The sequence below is a fragment of the Emydura macquarii genome, unplaced genomic scaffold, assembly GCF_026122565.2.
Source record: "Emydura macquarii macquarii isolate MOO-44397 ecotype Brisbane River unplaced genomic scaffold, CSIRO-AGI_Emac_v2 contig_3238, whole genome shotgun sequence".
NCBI lineage: Eukaryota > Metazoa > Chordata > Testudines > Chelidae > Emydura > Emydura macquarii.
The window spans coordinates 542,367-559,517 of record NW_027133375.1 but is presented as its reverse complement, the minus strand read 5'-3'; the positions used below and the strand labels follow the sequence as shown (position 1 = coordinate 559,517).

Below are 17,151 nucleotides of genomic sequence, written 5' to 3'. Positions count from 1 at the left end.
TTATATTGGAGCCATAAACAGAAAACTAAGCTACACAACACATTTTACAAGCATTTTTATTTAAAAAGTAATAACCTCCAAAATGTTGCCCCTGTGGATGAGTCAGGAAAATAAAAACATAAAAGCAGCTAAACAAATCTGTGCTTTAATAAATCCAGAACAGATGGCTCCTATATTAGCAAGAATGTAGCTGTTTACAAGCTTGTTATCCATTCTATATACTGCCCAAAGGCATTTATAATTTAAAACTGCTTGCAAGGAAAGCAATGCCCAGTCCACCCACCTACCATTAGTTTCCATCACTCTTGCCATCAAACACTCCTCAATCTTGTATTAGCCACTGTGGCTGTAAAGAGAACGTTTTAGGCCCCATTTTGTTTTGGAAAGAACCCTTTTAGAACAATGCAGTATGCAGAGGTGAGCTACTATCTTCTAGTTCATTGTTTGGGACCCAACTCAGGAAAGCACTTAAGTACATGCTTATGTTCAATTGACTTTGACCTCTGAACAGTCATGGAAAGCAGTTGCTGAATAGCACAAGAGTCAAATTTCAGTTAAAGCTCTCATACATAGATGACTTTGTGATCTGGGGTCAGGGGTATTGCTTTTTTGTTTGATTTCAGTAAGGATCCTAATATGCGATTTGCTATAGGGAACAATGCTGCACAGTAGCACAAATAGCAGTGGAACCTTGGAAACCTTAGGGTTTGTGGACATGCAAACAGAAACTAATTTGTAATTTTTTCTTGTTAATGTGTGTCTTGTAGTTTCTGAGAGTCTTAATATCCTCTTACTGCTTGTTATTGTTGCTTTTATTCACATTTCAATCAAAAAAAGATGATGCTTCTCAGTTTTAATTCCAATATAAAAGACATGTACAGTATTTGAAGACTAGTGGAAACAGTTTTAGCTGATTTCCTCTTATCCAGTGTCAATGGTGCTGTTAATAAACAGAAGAATCTCTATTTAATACATGAATTTAGTTAATGATTATAAATAATGCACCATGGCCAGACTGATGGAAGAATTTCTTGCTATTAAATGTCTAAGAAGTGAGCAGGGATGAGCCATGTTGGTTTCTGCTCCATTTGAAACAAAAACAAAGAAAAGGAAAGAGTGCAGGATAAAGTTTGGTATGCATGTGGTCTACTCAGTTTTTTCTGAAGTGTGGTCCAAATCTCAAAGTGTCTCATGGATCTTCTCCCCTTCCATGAAAATGCAACATTCCTGTGGCAACTACAGCAGCTGCTTACATGGACAAGTAATATTAATAATTAAGTATTTAACATATTTTAGCTATCTTTTAATGTGATTTAGCATCGGAAATAAAGGGAAGGTACTATTTTAACCGGAATGGCATGTAGACACAGTCTGCTCTTTTCAGACTCTGGACCTTAGTCCAAGAACCTCTAGTCTAATGCTTACAGCAAAAAGACTCTGTAAGGGGTCAGAGCTAGCCCTGCGTGTCCATCTGGGAAGCAGGCCACACCCTCTTGCTGTGGCACCTGAAGAGACAGGCTCGAAAATGGGGGAATTAGCTATCTCTGGTCTGGGCCCTCAGGCAGGGCCCTGCTGGGCAAACAGGCTGTCTCTGGTCCGTGCTCTCAGGCAGGGCGGGGCCAGGCAAACAAGCGGTCTCTGGGCTGGCCCTCAGGCGGGGCCAGGCAAGGGTGAGCAAGCAGGCCTCCTAACCTGTTGTGGGGTAGCTGCCGCCCCATTGGAGGGGTGGGAGGAGGTAGAGGGATGTAGCTACCTTACAACAGGCTAGGAGGTCTGCCCAACTCCACCACGTCGCAACCCAGGGTCATAACTGTAGCGGAAGGTTCAGGCACTGTGTCAGCAGGTTCCTATCCGAAACACGCTGACCAAGTACCAGGCCACAACATATCGTCTGCTTCCCTGGGTTACTACCTACCAACTCACCATAAGGTACCTGGCTTTCAGGGTCGTCGTTCGTCTCCTCGGGGCAACCCCAGCAGTTTCTCGGGATCCCAGATGGCAGGCAGCTCCAGTGGTGGTGTGGAGATGTCTTTCTGCCCCGGCAGCTCTAGCCCCACTGAACTGTTGGGCTCTCCTTTTACACTTCTTGTCCCGCCCCTCTGCTTCTGGTGCAGTGGGTGTGGCTGTTCTGGTTCTGCCCACCAGGGGTGGGTAGGGTGTCCTCCTTGTCTGTCTCAGAAAGAGGCCACTCCCCCTCACTAAAGACTCCTTTTGTGACCTGAGCTAAGACACTAATTACATTTACCTACTTTCTTTCTACAGTTTCAATTGAATTTAGCATTAGTGATTTCTTGAACTAACTGGCCCTGGAGAGTAAATTTGCAAAAACACCTAAGATTTAGGGGCCTAAGTGCTATTTTCAAAAGTGATGTAGGCACTTGGGCACCTCAGTCTCATTGAAATTAAGTGCCTACGTCACTTTTGAAGATATTCCTTACATGCTTTTGAAAAATATGACCCATAGTTATTTTGTGTGCTGTTAATCAGCTGTCACTACAGAGAATGCTACGTTTCATTGGCGGGTGAAGTAATTCCCACACATAATCAACAGAGGTAGGCCTTGTGTATGGCTATGCACAGTCTACACTGCACGGTTAACCTGGGTGATTAGCACTTGGGTTAGCCTAGCCCAAATGTGAGCATTCCCACAGCAAAACCCTGCCTGCACTACTGTATCCTTTCCGTTTCTGCACTACTCTGGGTGCATGTTGGGGCATTTCCCATTGGTTTTTGTGCTGAGATACTCCAGGATTCTTTCCTTGTTAGTTAAAGGAGAACTTTTCTGTCCTTCGGGAGTGGGGTGAGGGAAGGATGTGGGGCACGGCTTTGGAGGACTATCACCATTGGAGTGCTGTGCCTTCAGTGCACGGTGAGTGGCTTCCAGTCAGAGTTCTAATCACAACCCCACCTTGGTAAGCTTAAAGCCCCTCCAACCCTGGGTCAGATGTTTGGTTAAAAGCTGGGATTAACTGTGCAGGATAGACAGACCCTACATAAAAAAGTTGCACTGGTTTAACAAATTGGTTTAAAAACTAACTCAATTAAACCAGTGCGAACCCCGTCTGAACACTTATTTTGGTTTAAGAATGGCTTATTTCAATTTAGCTTAAACAGATTCCAAATCAAATTATGTAAACTGAAATAAGCCTGGTTTGGACCAAAATCAGAGTGTCCACACAGTGGTTTGCACTGGTTTAACTGAATCAGTTTAAATCACACCTTTATTGTGTGCACAGTTTAAATCAGTTTAAATCAGACAAACCTTCATTAAGAAGGCAGGAATTCACTGAAAATGAGATGTTGCTTCTGAGTAGAGCCATTCTCAGTATAAGGGTTCCCAAAAAATGTAACGATTAGGATACAAGTTTTATTTTCAAGTTAACTAGTTAAAAAAACAAAAATATGTCAGAGTCCTGCTAAAGAGAGAAAAACCTTTTACTGTTTTGATATAGCAGACATGTTGTATCACATCAGGATGTGAAGTTTCAGCTACTGTATAGATTTGAAAGAAATGAGGGCGTACTCAAAAGCACAGATGAACTAATGATTTTTCACAATTTTGTTTGTTTTTGTTGGTTACATCCATCCTTCCATGTCAGGTATTGTAAATGTTTTCTGTTGACTATCCCCTGATTCTTTGGTGACAGTTTGGAACAAGTCAGGTAAGTGAAATATCTGGAGTTCACAGCAAAGATCATAAAAGTTTCACCATCCTCCTGCCTGCATTTCTGCACTGAGGGTAGGGTTTTCTAAAGTGGTCAGAATTGGCCTAACGGTTGAACTACCATTGACTTCAATGGAAGCAGAGTAAACCAACGCTGAGGCCTTTCAAAAATCCAACCCTGAATATCTAGATCATAAGACCATGCTTTGGTCAAGAAACTTGTATCTGGCCACAAAGCTAAGAATACATGGTTTCTTTTTATTTATTTGCACAGAGTGCAAGTCTTTGGGCCCAATTCTGATCTCTCTGTCACTGGTTTTATACTAGTATAATCCAGGGACAACACAGAGTATCAGTACTCCTACATACATACCAGTATGAAAGCAGAATCGGACCTTTTCATTTCTTACTAACAATATATACGCAGCGAGGTACGACAAACTCAGACTGCAAGAGATCATTGAATAATGGCAGCTAGAAGAGATAGAGATTAAGATCAAACCACTGTAATATCAGAGTAAGGCAAAAAGTCTCTAAATTAACATTGTTTTATCTGAACTGTTTTGATACAAAAATTTCTATTTTAGTCTCACTCTCTAAAATCTGTTACTGATGTGACTAATAAAGATAAGTCGATCAGAGAGGTTGCATTTCAAATAGCTGAGATCCACCTTAAAAGATTTATGAGAAAACTGATTTGGGACACAACATTACATAAATTAGCAATGATAGACTGTTATGTGTAGCACACTTAAAAATGACTACAGAATAAATTAGAAGGTCATCATTTTGAAAGTTAAACAACATAATTAAAAATTTATTTGGTTATTTACTGGGAACCATATAGTCACGTCATAACTTATTTATTCAATTATTTCTTTTTGGCTATTAGTTTCTTAATAAAAGGACTTGTGAAGTCAGCTGTGAAGAGTGAAGCCATGTTGTTAGTTCTGTTAACATTGCTGTGGTAGGTAAATAGTGAAGGCAGTGGATCATCATTTTCAGTTTATAAAAATTAATTATGCGGGCAGACCTGATTACCAAGCTCAAAGTTTTTATCCAGGTCAATACACTTTTGTATAGATAGAATGCTTCTAAATTCCTTACATTTCAGAAAGATTAGCAACACAGACATCAATAAATCACACCGAACCTGATTTTCAAAGGTGATGAGCACCTGCACTTCCCTCTTAGGTGTTCAACACCTCTGAATATCAGGTGCGTTGTAAATTCCTTCAGAATATAGTTATATTATTATTTAGTGTTTTTATCAATTGTGTGTGTTACATGCTTTACAGGGCAGGTATGAAAACAAAGTTCTTGCCTCAAAGAACTTCCACACTAGCTAATGATGCTGAGATTTTCCAAGCACCCTAGATTATTTTGATCAACATCAGTTTTAATAGAAATTAGGCATAGAAATCTCTGTGTAACTTTGAAAATCTCAGCTTCAGTGCACAAATATAAGAGGGAGCTAGAGAAGTGTGATAAAATGGTGATGTTTATTAAGTATGTATCTTGTTAGCTCTGTGATTTCTATTTGGAATATTTTATTTTTAGTACAGAATTTCCAATGTCCTAGATTAACAGTTCTCTGAGGTGAAGACTGGGATTGAAAGGCATGTGTTATATGCTGCAGTAAAATTATTTGATTTTCGATTACTTTATCAGTGCTGATATGTCATCCCTGAAATATGAGTTGTAGAACTATATCTAAATATATACAACATACGAAGCTTTAAAAAAAACCCAAACTAGACATAATCCCGTGTCCACTTAAAATTTTTCTTCAGATTGATTTTTGTTTCAGTTTGGATTTATTTCACCAGGGTAAAATTTTCAAACACACCTAAGCGACAGTTTCTTACGTCGAAACGGGGACTTGGGAGCATAAGTCAACTAGGTGCTTTTGAAAATGTTGCTCCTAGTGTATAATGCTTGTACATGAGGCCAGAATTAGGCCCAAAGACTTGCATATTATACAAAAATTTATACAAATCAAAAGGATTTTTATTGGGCAAATACCTTGTTACAAAAGACTAATCAAAGGATTTCATTAGACAGACACTTACATGAAACTGACCAGACTATACCAAACATTTGGCTGTATATTCAAATCCATTACTGTCTCTTTATAAAATCTTTTATTCACTGTTTGTTCAGCTTCTTACTTAATCAAAATCTAGACCCTTTGCTAATTTCCTCACAAACATAAGGAGGCTCTTGAGTTAACTCATTGCTGAAGTATGTAGTTTTCCAGAGGACATATCCTATGCTGAGTGATTGAATCTATAGGAAATGAAAAAGAAGTATGTTATATTAGAATATTAGGATGAATGTATAACAAACAGCTTCTTAAAAAGCGAATATGTACTTTTTATAACACAATATATGTTACTAACAAAATGATCAACTCAGCGGTCTGAATTTCTGATATAACTGAGGAGTTGAGAACATAGGGAGTGAGAAGGACCATAACTATATATGTTAATGATGAAATGTGTATATACACACACATCCAATCTGCTTTTAAAAAAAAATGTCTCTCTCTCTCTCATACATATCTACTATATACATAGATATTTGACTGTGGGACTAATTTATTCAATAGTGAAAATGCAGCTGACACTAGATGTGGAGAGCAGAATGTATATAGACAGAAGCTAACTAGATTGCAGAAACTGCAGGGGTAGTCCATTATTTTTTGACAAGGTCCACATTTCTTGGTCAAGGTATAGTCATGGTCTAAACTCCAAAGAAAATCATTAAAAATAATAACAATAATGAATATAATAAGTAAATAAAAAGATTTCAGAGTCTGTTCAAAAGGACCTGGCAATCTGGATTTGGCCCATGGTCCACATACTGACTACCCTTGAACTAGGGATACATTCTGACAACAATAAGAGCAACAAAATAGGATAAATCCCTAAATCAGAGCTGAGGAACAGATGAATCTAGACTTTTGGCTGGATTTGTATTTGTATAAATCTGATATCCAAGATACTTTCAATATCAGATTGGAAGGGAAAAATTTTCAAAAAGGTCTGTACTCAGCCTCCACTGGTTCCTGGGTATGTATGTACACCCACAATTTATAGATACAAATACCTGCATGCACGCTTTAAATATTGTAGGTGTGGGGGTATAAATCTAGGTCTACACCTAGAAAACCTGCACCTATTGGAATTGATTCAGTTACAGGATTTTGGGTCAGTCAGTTATAAAGATAGGGCCTTTTGCAAAACTGAGAGCCTAATCTGGATGTTTACAGTCCCCCTCTTGCAAAGTTCAGGACTTTGGATTCAGAGATCTGGTTCAAGCCCAACTCTAAAGCACTGCAATGAAGTGATCTAGGAAAGTAATTGCTTCACTATAACTACAAATGGTAGAATTCAATTAAAATAAATGTCTTTTTAACAGACTATCAATGTTTATATTTAAGGGTTTTTGTTTTTTTTAAATCAATTTGAATTTTTACAGTTGTCAAAGTTTGGGGTTTTAAACTTTTTTTTTTCTATTTTTATTGATTTAAATTTTCACACTTGCAGGAAATTGGGGGGGGATCAGATGATAATTATCTAATGACAGTAGATGTTGAGATTCAAAAAGTTAAAGCTTTATAGCTGTTTGAAACACAAATGTCATAATATATAAAGGAAATATCCTTAAATCAAACTCTAATAAGTTCTCATGCAGCAGTTTTTTTACTTTGCCTATCTGTACATTTCAATCATCATTGATGGGAATAATTTTTCTTTGGTTTGCATGTGTGTGGTGAAATCTATGTTTACCGACATTTACTGACAAAAAAATTCTAATTCTTCCAAGCCTAATTATAACAGTTTAATTCAATACCACTAGCAAGATGAAGGGGAATGTTTTAAGTGGCAGCTTATTCCAGCTGAGACTGGTTTTCACAGAACTCCACCCACACAACTCTCACAGCAGAGTATGAAGGGACAACATGCAACTAATGAAAGGCAAGTGAGGCACTGCATAGAATGCTCTCACAGCTTAACATACATAGTGCAGGACATTTAGGATACGTCTACACAGGGATAAAAAAACCCACATAGCTGGCCCAGGCCATCCGACTTGGGCTTGGATTCAAGGGCTGAAAAATTGCAGTGTGACATTCAGACTCGTGGTGACCCTGAGTGGGTAAAGGGCCTTGGAGCTCAGGCTCCAGCCCAAGCCCAAATGTCTATACAGTGATATGAGCCCAAATCAGCTGACCTGGGCCAGCTGTGACTGTACTGTGGCTATTTTCTCTCTGTGTAGTCATACCCTTACCTACTGAGGGCTGTAAATTAATTTTTTCATACACAATAATTACCAGGCTCTCTTTTAACAGCTTGATTTTCTTTCTGAATTGGAAAGGAGATCGATTACATGAACTAAAAATATTTTCTAGTTCATTTATTTTTTATATGCTGACAGTGTGTTTGGAACTGTATAAGGTCTATGTCTCAAGGAATTTACAACACAAACTGAAATAGGCCTGAGAGTTTCTGTCATATAGCATGGTTTCACTCTCCCCCTTGGTTCTATGGAAGAATTGGGATTCTCAATTGGGATTCCTTAAAAATCTAACAGGAGAGGCTATACAGTGCAATATGGAACTTGTATATAAATTCTGAATCATATGTATATGAAATATTTTTAGAGATGGGCTAAAGCTGCAAAAATTTGAATCTGTACCCTTCCTCTATGGCACTGACAAGCACTAATGTGCCAGAGCATCCTCCTTGGAGGCCTAGATACACCAAGTTAGAGGTGCTAGTGTGCTGTAAAGCGTCTCTTTCTAGATGCTGAGGGCCTGGCTCACCATCCTTCCATGGTGCCAATGAATCATGTAACTAAAGGCTCAAGTACTTACGCAAATTTTAACTTTAATGACCTGTGCTGGCAGTCAGGTAGAGGAAATATCTCACCTCCAGAGCCCCCCTGTCTCTCTATATATTTTAAGAATCCTGTGTCAATGTCTTTTATTAAAAATTATCTAGAAAGTGAAACAATTAAGAAAAAACCCCAAAAGTCAGTTGTTTAAAACTGAAGAATGCAATTATAAGGCTATCAGGATGAGGCCATAATTTTTGGCAAGAACTGTTGTATTACTTTCCATCAGAATTTAATATCGTGGTATGCTATAATATTTGAAAAAGTTACAGGAGAAAAGTGGATCTCTGGACTAAAAATATGGACATCGGCGAAAACAACATAAAAATTACCCTCCACATCCATTGGCTATGTATTACACTGCATAAATTGTTAAATGGGAGTTAGAGTGTCAGTCTGCATTATTATTTCTGTCCATCTGCAAGTTATGTTTGAAATACTAATGTGTCCAAGTGTCTTGTTTAATTTACTACATCACAATTTCAGTCGTCCCCTCATGCCCTATTTCTGGTTCTCTGGAGTTCTTACACACCATAATATGCTCTCTCATCTAATCTTTCCTTTTTTTTGGCACACCTGTTCTTTAATTCTGTTATGACTTTAGAGAGTGATTTTCAAATTGCAGATCAATTTATAACATATCTAAATAGAAACTCACTTGTCTTTCAACTCTTTCATAATTTTATCTTTTCTTTTATGAAGTATCAACTATACTTTTGTTCAGACAAGTGTTTTCTCCCTGATAGCCCAGGTTTTCTTTCTGCTTCAACCTTCAGCAATGTTCTCACTCGGACTTTGCAATATTACAATCAGACTGATTTATTTAACACCTAACTAGGATCGTCCTTTATCTGTCTCATATAATCTTGGTTCCTATACCACACTCAACAGCATAGTATCTGAAAGCTTTAGTGTCTGCTGTATATATAATAAAACTAGTTTATTAAGACCACCGTTATTCAAAACACAAATATATTATTTCCTGGGTTGTATTATGCAAAAAGGTAATTTTTAGGAGAGGACGACATGGAGCTTATCTAACAGATAAATACACTGAGCGTATGGACTGTGAATTCCAAGCAGATAACCAAGTCTTCCTCTGTGGGAAGCAGGGCAAACCTATACCCAACTGATTGCAAGAAGTACAAGCTTAAAACTAATTACTATGGTGTCTTATGAAAAATCTCAAGACTAGTAACTCCCAGGAACTCAGCACCCACAGATTTTAGCAAGACATTTTCTTCAAGTAGGGTGATCGTTATAGCAAAGAACATTTCAGACGCATATATTAAATTACATATTATACACTACGGGGCAGATCCTCTGTTGGTGCAAAATGTTCTAGCTTACTGAAGTTAACAGAGTTATGGCAATTTGCACCAGCTGAGCATATTCCCTACATATTTTTATAATCTTACAAGACAACATTTTTACCAGACATTTTCAAGAGAGTGGTTCCTGGGAGTTCTCTCACAACCTAGTTTAATTAGACGAGTATCACATTTAAATGAAAAAAGTCCCATGAAAGTTGGAAGGCACAATTTGAATTAATTTGGACAGCATTATGTTAGGTCCAATTCACAATGATGGGTCCTAAAATCAACATAGCTCAACCCTAATTCTACCAGAAGGTCTGACAGCATGTTGTCAGGTTTTTTTTAAATGGCCTGTGTAAACCATGCTGGTGCATACTAAAGGTTCCCTAGTGCTCTTGAATGTAGTGCACAGCACTGATAAAGCACAATAGGAACATTAGTGAGCACCAGCAGGGTTCACACGGACCAAGTGCACTATGGTAAAGTTCACTAGGAAACCTTTAGAACACACCAGAAAGTCTACAAGGGCCAATTAACGTACAACACATTAGTGTGCTTTAAAAATCACACATTACCCCACTGTGTAGACAAACCTTTAGTCTTTGAAAGCACATTTCATAATATTATATTGGGCTGAAATTAAATCTCTTACCTAGTATCCATTTTTCTGATAAATACTTTATTTCAGGTTGCTTCTTTCCCAAATATTCTCCAATATAGATTTTGGCCTGACGTAGGGTTTTACACACTTTTCCTCCACACAACCGTACAAGTTCACCTAGCTTGTCACATGGCGGTTGACTGGTAAGGGATATAAACATTACTGGCTGACTTGAAAAGAGGTCTTGCTGATATGTTTCTGATGACAGGTGTCGTTGAAGTCTGCAGATCTGTTTTTAATGAAACAAGGAAATTAAGAACTAACGTTTCATTTTCATTTATAAGCAGCAAGTGAAGATAGTCTTTGCATCTAGGAAAAATTTTTTACATTCTCAAGTAAAATGTTGGTTCAGACACTCTTGGGTAAATCATACCATGATTAGCTAACTCACTAGTTATTGATTTTTTTCTTTGACTTTTTTTTTGGCTTGATATAAAAGCCAAAATATCTATATGCCACTTATTTGATTTCTATAATTCCAAAAAGAATTAAAAGAATTTGAGGTACAGGAAAATTGTGACTACACTATGTAACATTTCTTGAAGTACTTAAACGGATTTTTTTGTCTTCTACATTAATCCTAACATAATTATTTTAAAAAATATTTCCCCCTTCAGTGCTATTCATATAGAAATACTTCAGCTGACTATAGTCTGTATATGCATATATACATAAGCTATGGAAGTTCCATAAACTTGCCAGGAATTTATTCAATGCTGACTCTAACATGGTATTTGAATGCTTTACAAATGTATAAATGCAGCAGGTAGTTTAAACATAAGTTCTGCCTTGGTTCTCTCCCTCCCTTTCTGCAACAGAGGGAGAGGGATTTTTTTCTCTTTGTATTTTTATAGTAATTTTTAATAAAAAAGTTAAGCTGATGAGAAGGGTATTGTGTTTCTTTCCAAAGGTGGTGAGAATGGTGTGTATTTTTAGGTCTTGTGTGAAGTAATTTCACAAATATGGGCAAGATGCTGAAAAACTGCTATCTTCTGCTTCTTCTGGTTATAGACATATGATTGTTCCAAGGGAGCATGGTAAATCTTGGTCATGAATGGAGAGGCAGTCTTTTGAGAGCCCAGCTCCAAGCCACTAGAAGGCTTTAACCACTAAGACCAGGACATTCTAAATTTAATCTTCTATTTGACTTTGAGCCAGTTGTAAGAGATATTGAGGGAAACCTTTAAAAATAGGACTTGTCTACACTGGGGGCTTTAGCACTGATGTAGCCATGCACTTGTGTAAATACCTGAAACCTCGGCTGCCTTGAAATCAATGGCAAAACTCCCATTACTTCAAAGGGAGCAGGATTTCATCCCTGGTATAGAGATGTGCTATGCCACTCTAAACCATGGCTTGTGCTGGTGCAGCTGACACTCAGGTTTACCGGTGCAACTATTCTGGTTTATTTACACTGCTGCTAAAAACTCCAGTGTAGATTGGACCTTAGAAAAGAAAGGCATGGTATGCTGATGAATTTCAATGGGAAGTTGGTACCTTGCATCCTTAGTCACAATCACACACATGCAATTTTGGGTTAAGAACATGTAAATGACTAAGCGTAAGGGCCATATTCAGAATATCATAGATTTGTATTGTTGGAAGAAGCTGGAACCAGTTGCAAAGCTGAAAGAGCCCAACATATTTCAAGGAAAAAGAATATAATTCTGAACCTGGGGAAGGAAACAAAACAATGTTTTCCCTGCAGGGCCGCTGTCTACATTTGCCCAGAAGGTTTGGTGGGAATAATGGAATGAACCCTCCCGGCCCCCCGTCCCAATCAAACAGAACCCGGAATCAGAGAAAATATGCCACAATAAGGGTAAAGACCCCTTTTATGATCCCACTGTGCTGAGGACAGTGGGTTTAGCAGAGGAAATGCTGAAATTATTGTTAAGAATACCAGAGAAGTCTGTTCAGTCTAGGATCATACTGGGCCAAGAATACAGAGAATGAATGGACAAAATATTACTTAAAACCACCAAATCCTGATTTAAGATTAATGATGTGTGTGTGTATTTATATTATATATTATATATTATAATATATATATATATATATAAATAAAATGGACTTTATTACACTCTGTACCTCTTGAATGCAAACTCTTTCCATGGTTAGATGACTTTTTCCACACATAACCCAGAAAGAGAAAAGGGAAGTCCTTCGCAAATAGTGTGCAGTCCTCAACACTGTTAATGTAGTGGTGTACTTAAAATTAAACAAGAAAAAGGCTGATTGATATACACAAGGTGTGTCTAGCAATTTCTTCTCCTGATAAGTCTGGTATACTCTAGAAAGGGCAAAGAGAGTACTATGGAATGAAAAGTCATTTCCTTTAGCTCAAATATAAAGTTCAGAACTATTCTGGTCAGGTTGCTAGTGCAAGTACTAAAGATTAACTGTTACAGCTAAACTATCTAGAGCTGAAATAATCAAATCATTATAATAAAAGTTTTCAAAAGCCAATTAGTTGCAGTATATAATGACTGGAGCATCAGGGCAATGATTCAAAATGATGTTCATAAAGATGATGGATGCACGTTGCACCAGAAAAAGTTTTTTCTGTGTCAGTGATTTCATTTCCTGGTACAGTACAACACAGCTATCAAATCTAGAAGTCACAAATGCATGGCACACCACATCTAAGTCTTTATCTGCCAGGATAAAGTCTCATGGCCAACCACAGGAAGAAGGTGGCATTTCAAACAAACAAACAAAAAAAAAAAACCAGCAGCAGCTGCTATTTAGGTTTCGAGTGTAAGTACAGGTTCTGGGACACTATCTACCGCTTGATCAGAGAAGGGCCAGATGTCCTTGTTCATTAGTTCATTGAAATATCTTCCTCAGCCCAGCAGTGCCTCCTCAGTCTAGTTCAGGTTTAACAGCATATACAATAAATGCACAAACTATGTTATATAATGTTAAGGCTGCACAATTAAAAAAATCAAGAAATTTAAAAGTTCAGGTTCTTATAGCAATGGTAACCTGGACAGGCCAAACCTATCTGATATGTCCCTATTTTCCTTGTTGAAGCCTGGTGAACTGGTTCTTAGATAATAAACAAAGAGCTACAGTTGTCAATATGAGAGCAGATGAAGGCAAAAATAAAAGTTTGGGCACAGTAGTACCTGAGATGTTTTCTGATGCTGGACATTTTTCACCAAGACAACAAGAAGAAAATGTAAAGATGTGAGTTAGGTGGAAGACAAAAGGCAATTCTGGATGCTTACAGTTTTCACAAGAAGAATGAATATGAAATCAAAATCAATGAGGGAGGTAAAGAGATGCAGTTTTGGGTGATTGTGCTCTTCCCACCCTTTAGCAGAATATTAATAGTGAATGTGATCTGAAAGTAGACTCCTGACTTTGACACTTTGTGTGACTTAGGATTTTGGTGCTTTGGTTTACAAATATATGCAGTAGGGATAAAAATGCTCACCCAATTTACAAGGGGTTGTGAAAATCAATGAATGTTTATAAAGAGCTTTCACATCCTGAGATAAAATTGAAAAGTAGGGTTATCTTTAAAAAAGAAGATTTCTTAAGTTGTTGATCTATGTGCTGCTGAAACTACAAACAGTTCATTCTGTATAAACTGACTCACAGGACATTTTAGAGAAGCCAGAAGCTAATATAGGCTTGGTCTATACTGCCACCAGGGACCGACAGAAAATATGCAATCTACATAATGTAGCTTGCATATCTCCCGTCGACTTACTTATGTTGCCATACTGCGGTGTGGGAGGGAGGGAGACGCCCTCTGGGTCTCTATAACCTGCTCTATTGTTCCCACTGCATCAATCAGCAAACAGTTGGCAATGTAGACATACCCATAGTTGAGATAGGCCAAAAGGGCCAAATTATGGTCAGAAAATGTGTTGTAGTTATTTATCCTTATGTGAATATACAGTGTTCACTAAACATGGTGCCTACTCTCCTGCATCACTGAGGTTAAGATAGCTCTCCCAACAGACTTCAATGAGTACACAATCAAAGCCATAATGCACTTTGCAATTGCTGATGTACAAATAAAAGGCAGGATTCTGGTAATCTGTGATCGCATTCCCTCATTTTCATGAATTATCAGTTATTTAAAAATGTGTATTCACCCAGCAAATATAAAAATGCTTCAGCTAAAAAGCATTCAGGTAAGTAGTTCAACAAATTAGAGTATATACTATGCTGTAATGAAAACAACCCAGAAACAGAGACTCATGATAAAAACGATCCTATCTTTGGCAGCTCAAATAGCATTTTTCTTCCGTCAGAGAGAACTGAGAACATCTACTAATCTCCTGAGTTACTTATTTAGACAAATCAGCTACATCTGAAAGGAGAAAAAATAATCACCAAGAGACATTAATTTAGTGTTAGTTTATCTAAAATTAACAATCAGATTTGATTCCAAGGGACCTTGTGCTAAACTTGCCATGCTGCTTTTGTTAGCCTGGAGCTCTAGGATTTCCAAGATGAAACTGATTAGGATTGACAAACTTTGTTTATGTTAAAAACCCACCAGGACATGAGTTTCTTAGATGGAAGACATACAGTTTAAGTTGATTGTAATCCTGCTGTTTCACACATTTTACAGGACATGATTTAAAAAGCCTGTTGTATTCCCACTTGTTCAAACATTTTCCCTGAAAGCATTTATTGTTGAGGTGACTCATAATGAAAAAGTTGTTTTATTTGTACAGCAGGTCCTACTACTGGAAATACACTTGGATTAAATTAATATTAAAGGCAAAAATTGCATGAATGTCATGTTAAATGCACATGCACAGCTAGAGAGTCTGGAAATGCAAATGTTACAATTCCAACAACAACATCAGGTCAAGCTGTGTTGCACAATTCATATGCTTTGATATACATGTTTATGTTATAAATGCTAGGGTCGGGATTTTTAGAGGAGTCTGAGGGAGTTAAAAAACTGAAATCCCATTCAGATAGCACCTACCCCCATTAGCCTCTTTTGAAAATCCCAGAATAATGTATTAATCTCTATTTTGACTGGAATAATAGGAACAGAATATAGTACATATGTGCAATATGACCAAAATAAAGTTTCTGTTTGGACCTTAAGTTTTGCTTTTCCTGCCTCTTGTAATTTTAAATGCAGCTTTCCAGCCTGATTATGCTCGGATCCAGATCAGGTGTACAACAAGGAGAGAAGGTCCGTGCTCTCTCCATCCAGAGACTAGATACAAATAAAAGCTACTTGCTCTCTCTATCCAGAGTCTAAATACAAAGAAAAGACAGGATTCTGCTAATCTGTGATTGCACTCACTCACCATCCAGAGGCTAAAAATAATAAGGGGCCCCTTGCATTCAGGCAGCAGAAGGACTCTGCAGGGCTAGCGTTGCTTTCAAAGCCAACCTAGGCATAGGGGAGTGGAAGCAGCCAGTCTTGAAAAGAAAATATATTGCTCACTCTGGAAGCCATTTGACCACCCCCAATTTGGACTAGAGATTGAATGGCACAATCCAGCTCTTAAAAGTGAAATGACCCAACTGCCTTTGTAACATCAAAGAGTTTGCAGCACTCCGGGACTGCTGCACAGCCTTTAATTTTTTTTCTTTAAAGCTAGAGCAAAATCTCTCTAATTTCAATCCTAATCAGAGGCCATACATGGGAAAAATTCAGCTCAAAGAAATGAGTATTTCCACAGATTGCATGTGTGCAAACTGACAGTTATGGAAACTTTTTCATAATTGTAATCGTAGCAGGCATGACCAGCATCTGCTATGATATCAAACACTGATGCTAATTCTCCTGTCTAATTATATTTCTATCAGGTGGCCGTGAGAAGAGAGTCCCACTGGTTATAGTCATTATTCAGGATTTAGCTATTAGCTTAGTTCTTTTATCAGACAGAAAAAAGGCAGAAGCACCTCTCTTACATTGTTTGGCATTGTTATAAATCATGGATAATAGAAATTATTCACTTATAAGCCCCTTTCAACTGAAAGTTTGAAAAAGATGATCATCATTACACTGACAGAAAATTAGAGGTATTGAAAATTTTAGATGGAGTAATGCAGCATTTCTTCATTACAATAATAATTTACCAACTTTCCTCAGTTTTTCATGTCTCATTTTTAATTCTTCAGATTGTGGGTATTATGTTACAAATAATATTAACAATAGTAGCAAATAGGCAATGTATGATTTATTGAAATATATTGCACTTATGCAGGATTGGGATTTTTGTTTCAGCTGTTAAATTTAAATTAATCTTTCTGAACAGACAAACACTAGACACCTGCATAAGCACTATCATTTTTAGTATCAAATGCTACAGTTGTGTGCAGAACTTTATACGAATGTATGAAAAGAGGTCCCTGGACAAAAGTACTTACAGTCAAAGACCTTGATCCTTCAGTGGGACTCAGGAAAAGGCTAGATGCACCTATTTGTAGGTTGCAGCCCAAGTCATAACAGAGGATTAAATAATCAGGTGGAGGAGGAGATGAATGAAAGTTATAAAAGAAAAGTCATAGGGTTGATTCTGATCTTGCTACACTGACACATATATTGACATCAGTGGAGTTACTTCTGATTTGCACCAGTGTGAGGCTGGAATAAGAACCCTCAAGATTTATAT

General features: G+C 37.6%; 1 protein-coding gene across 3 annotated transcripts in view; it reads right to left on the bottom strand.

The window, feature by feature from the left end:
* Positions 1 to 4,502: 4,502 nt before the first annotated feature.
* MCPH1 (microcephalin 1) overlaps positions 4,503 to 17,151 on the bottom strand; it is a 211,992-nt gene continuing 199,343 nt past the window's right edge. For all 3 annotated transcript variants that reach the window (XM_067532028.1, XM_067532029.1, XM_067532027.1), the window contains 2 exons: positions 10,535 to 10,772; positions 4,503 to 5,953 (listed from right to left, as the gene is read on the bottom strand). In XM_067532028.1, coding sequence (XP_067388129.1) covers positions 5,898 to 5,953; positions 10,535 to 10,772 — 294 coding nt within the window. In that variant the 3' untranslated portion in view covers positions 4,503 to 5,897. The remainder of the gene's footprint in view (positions 5,954 to 10,534; positions 10,773 to 17,151) is intronic.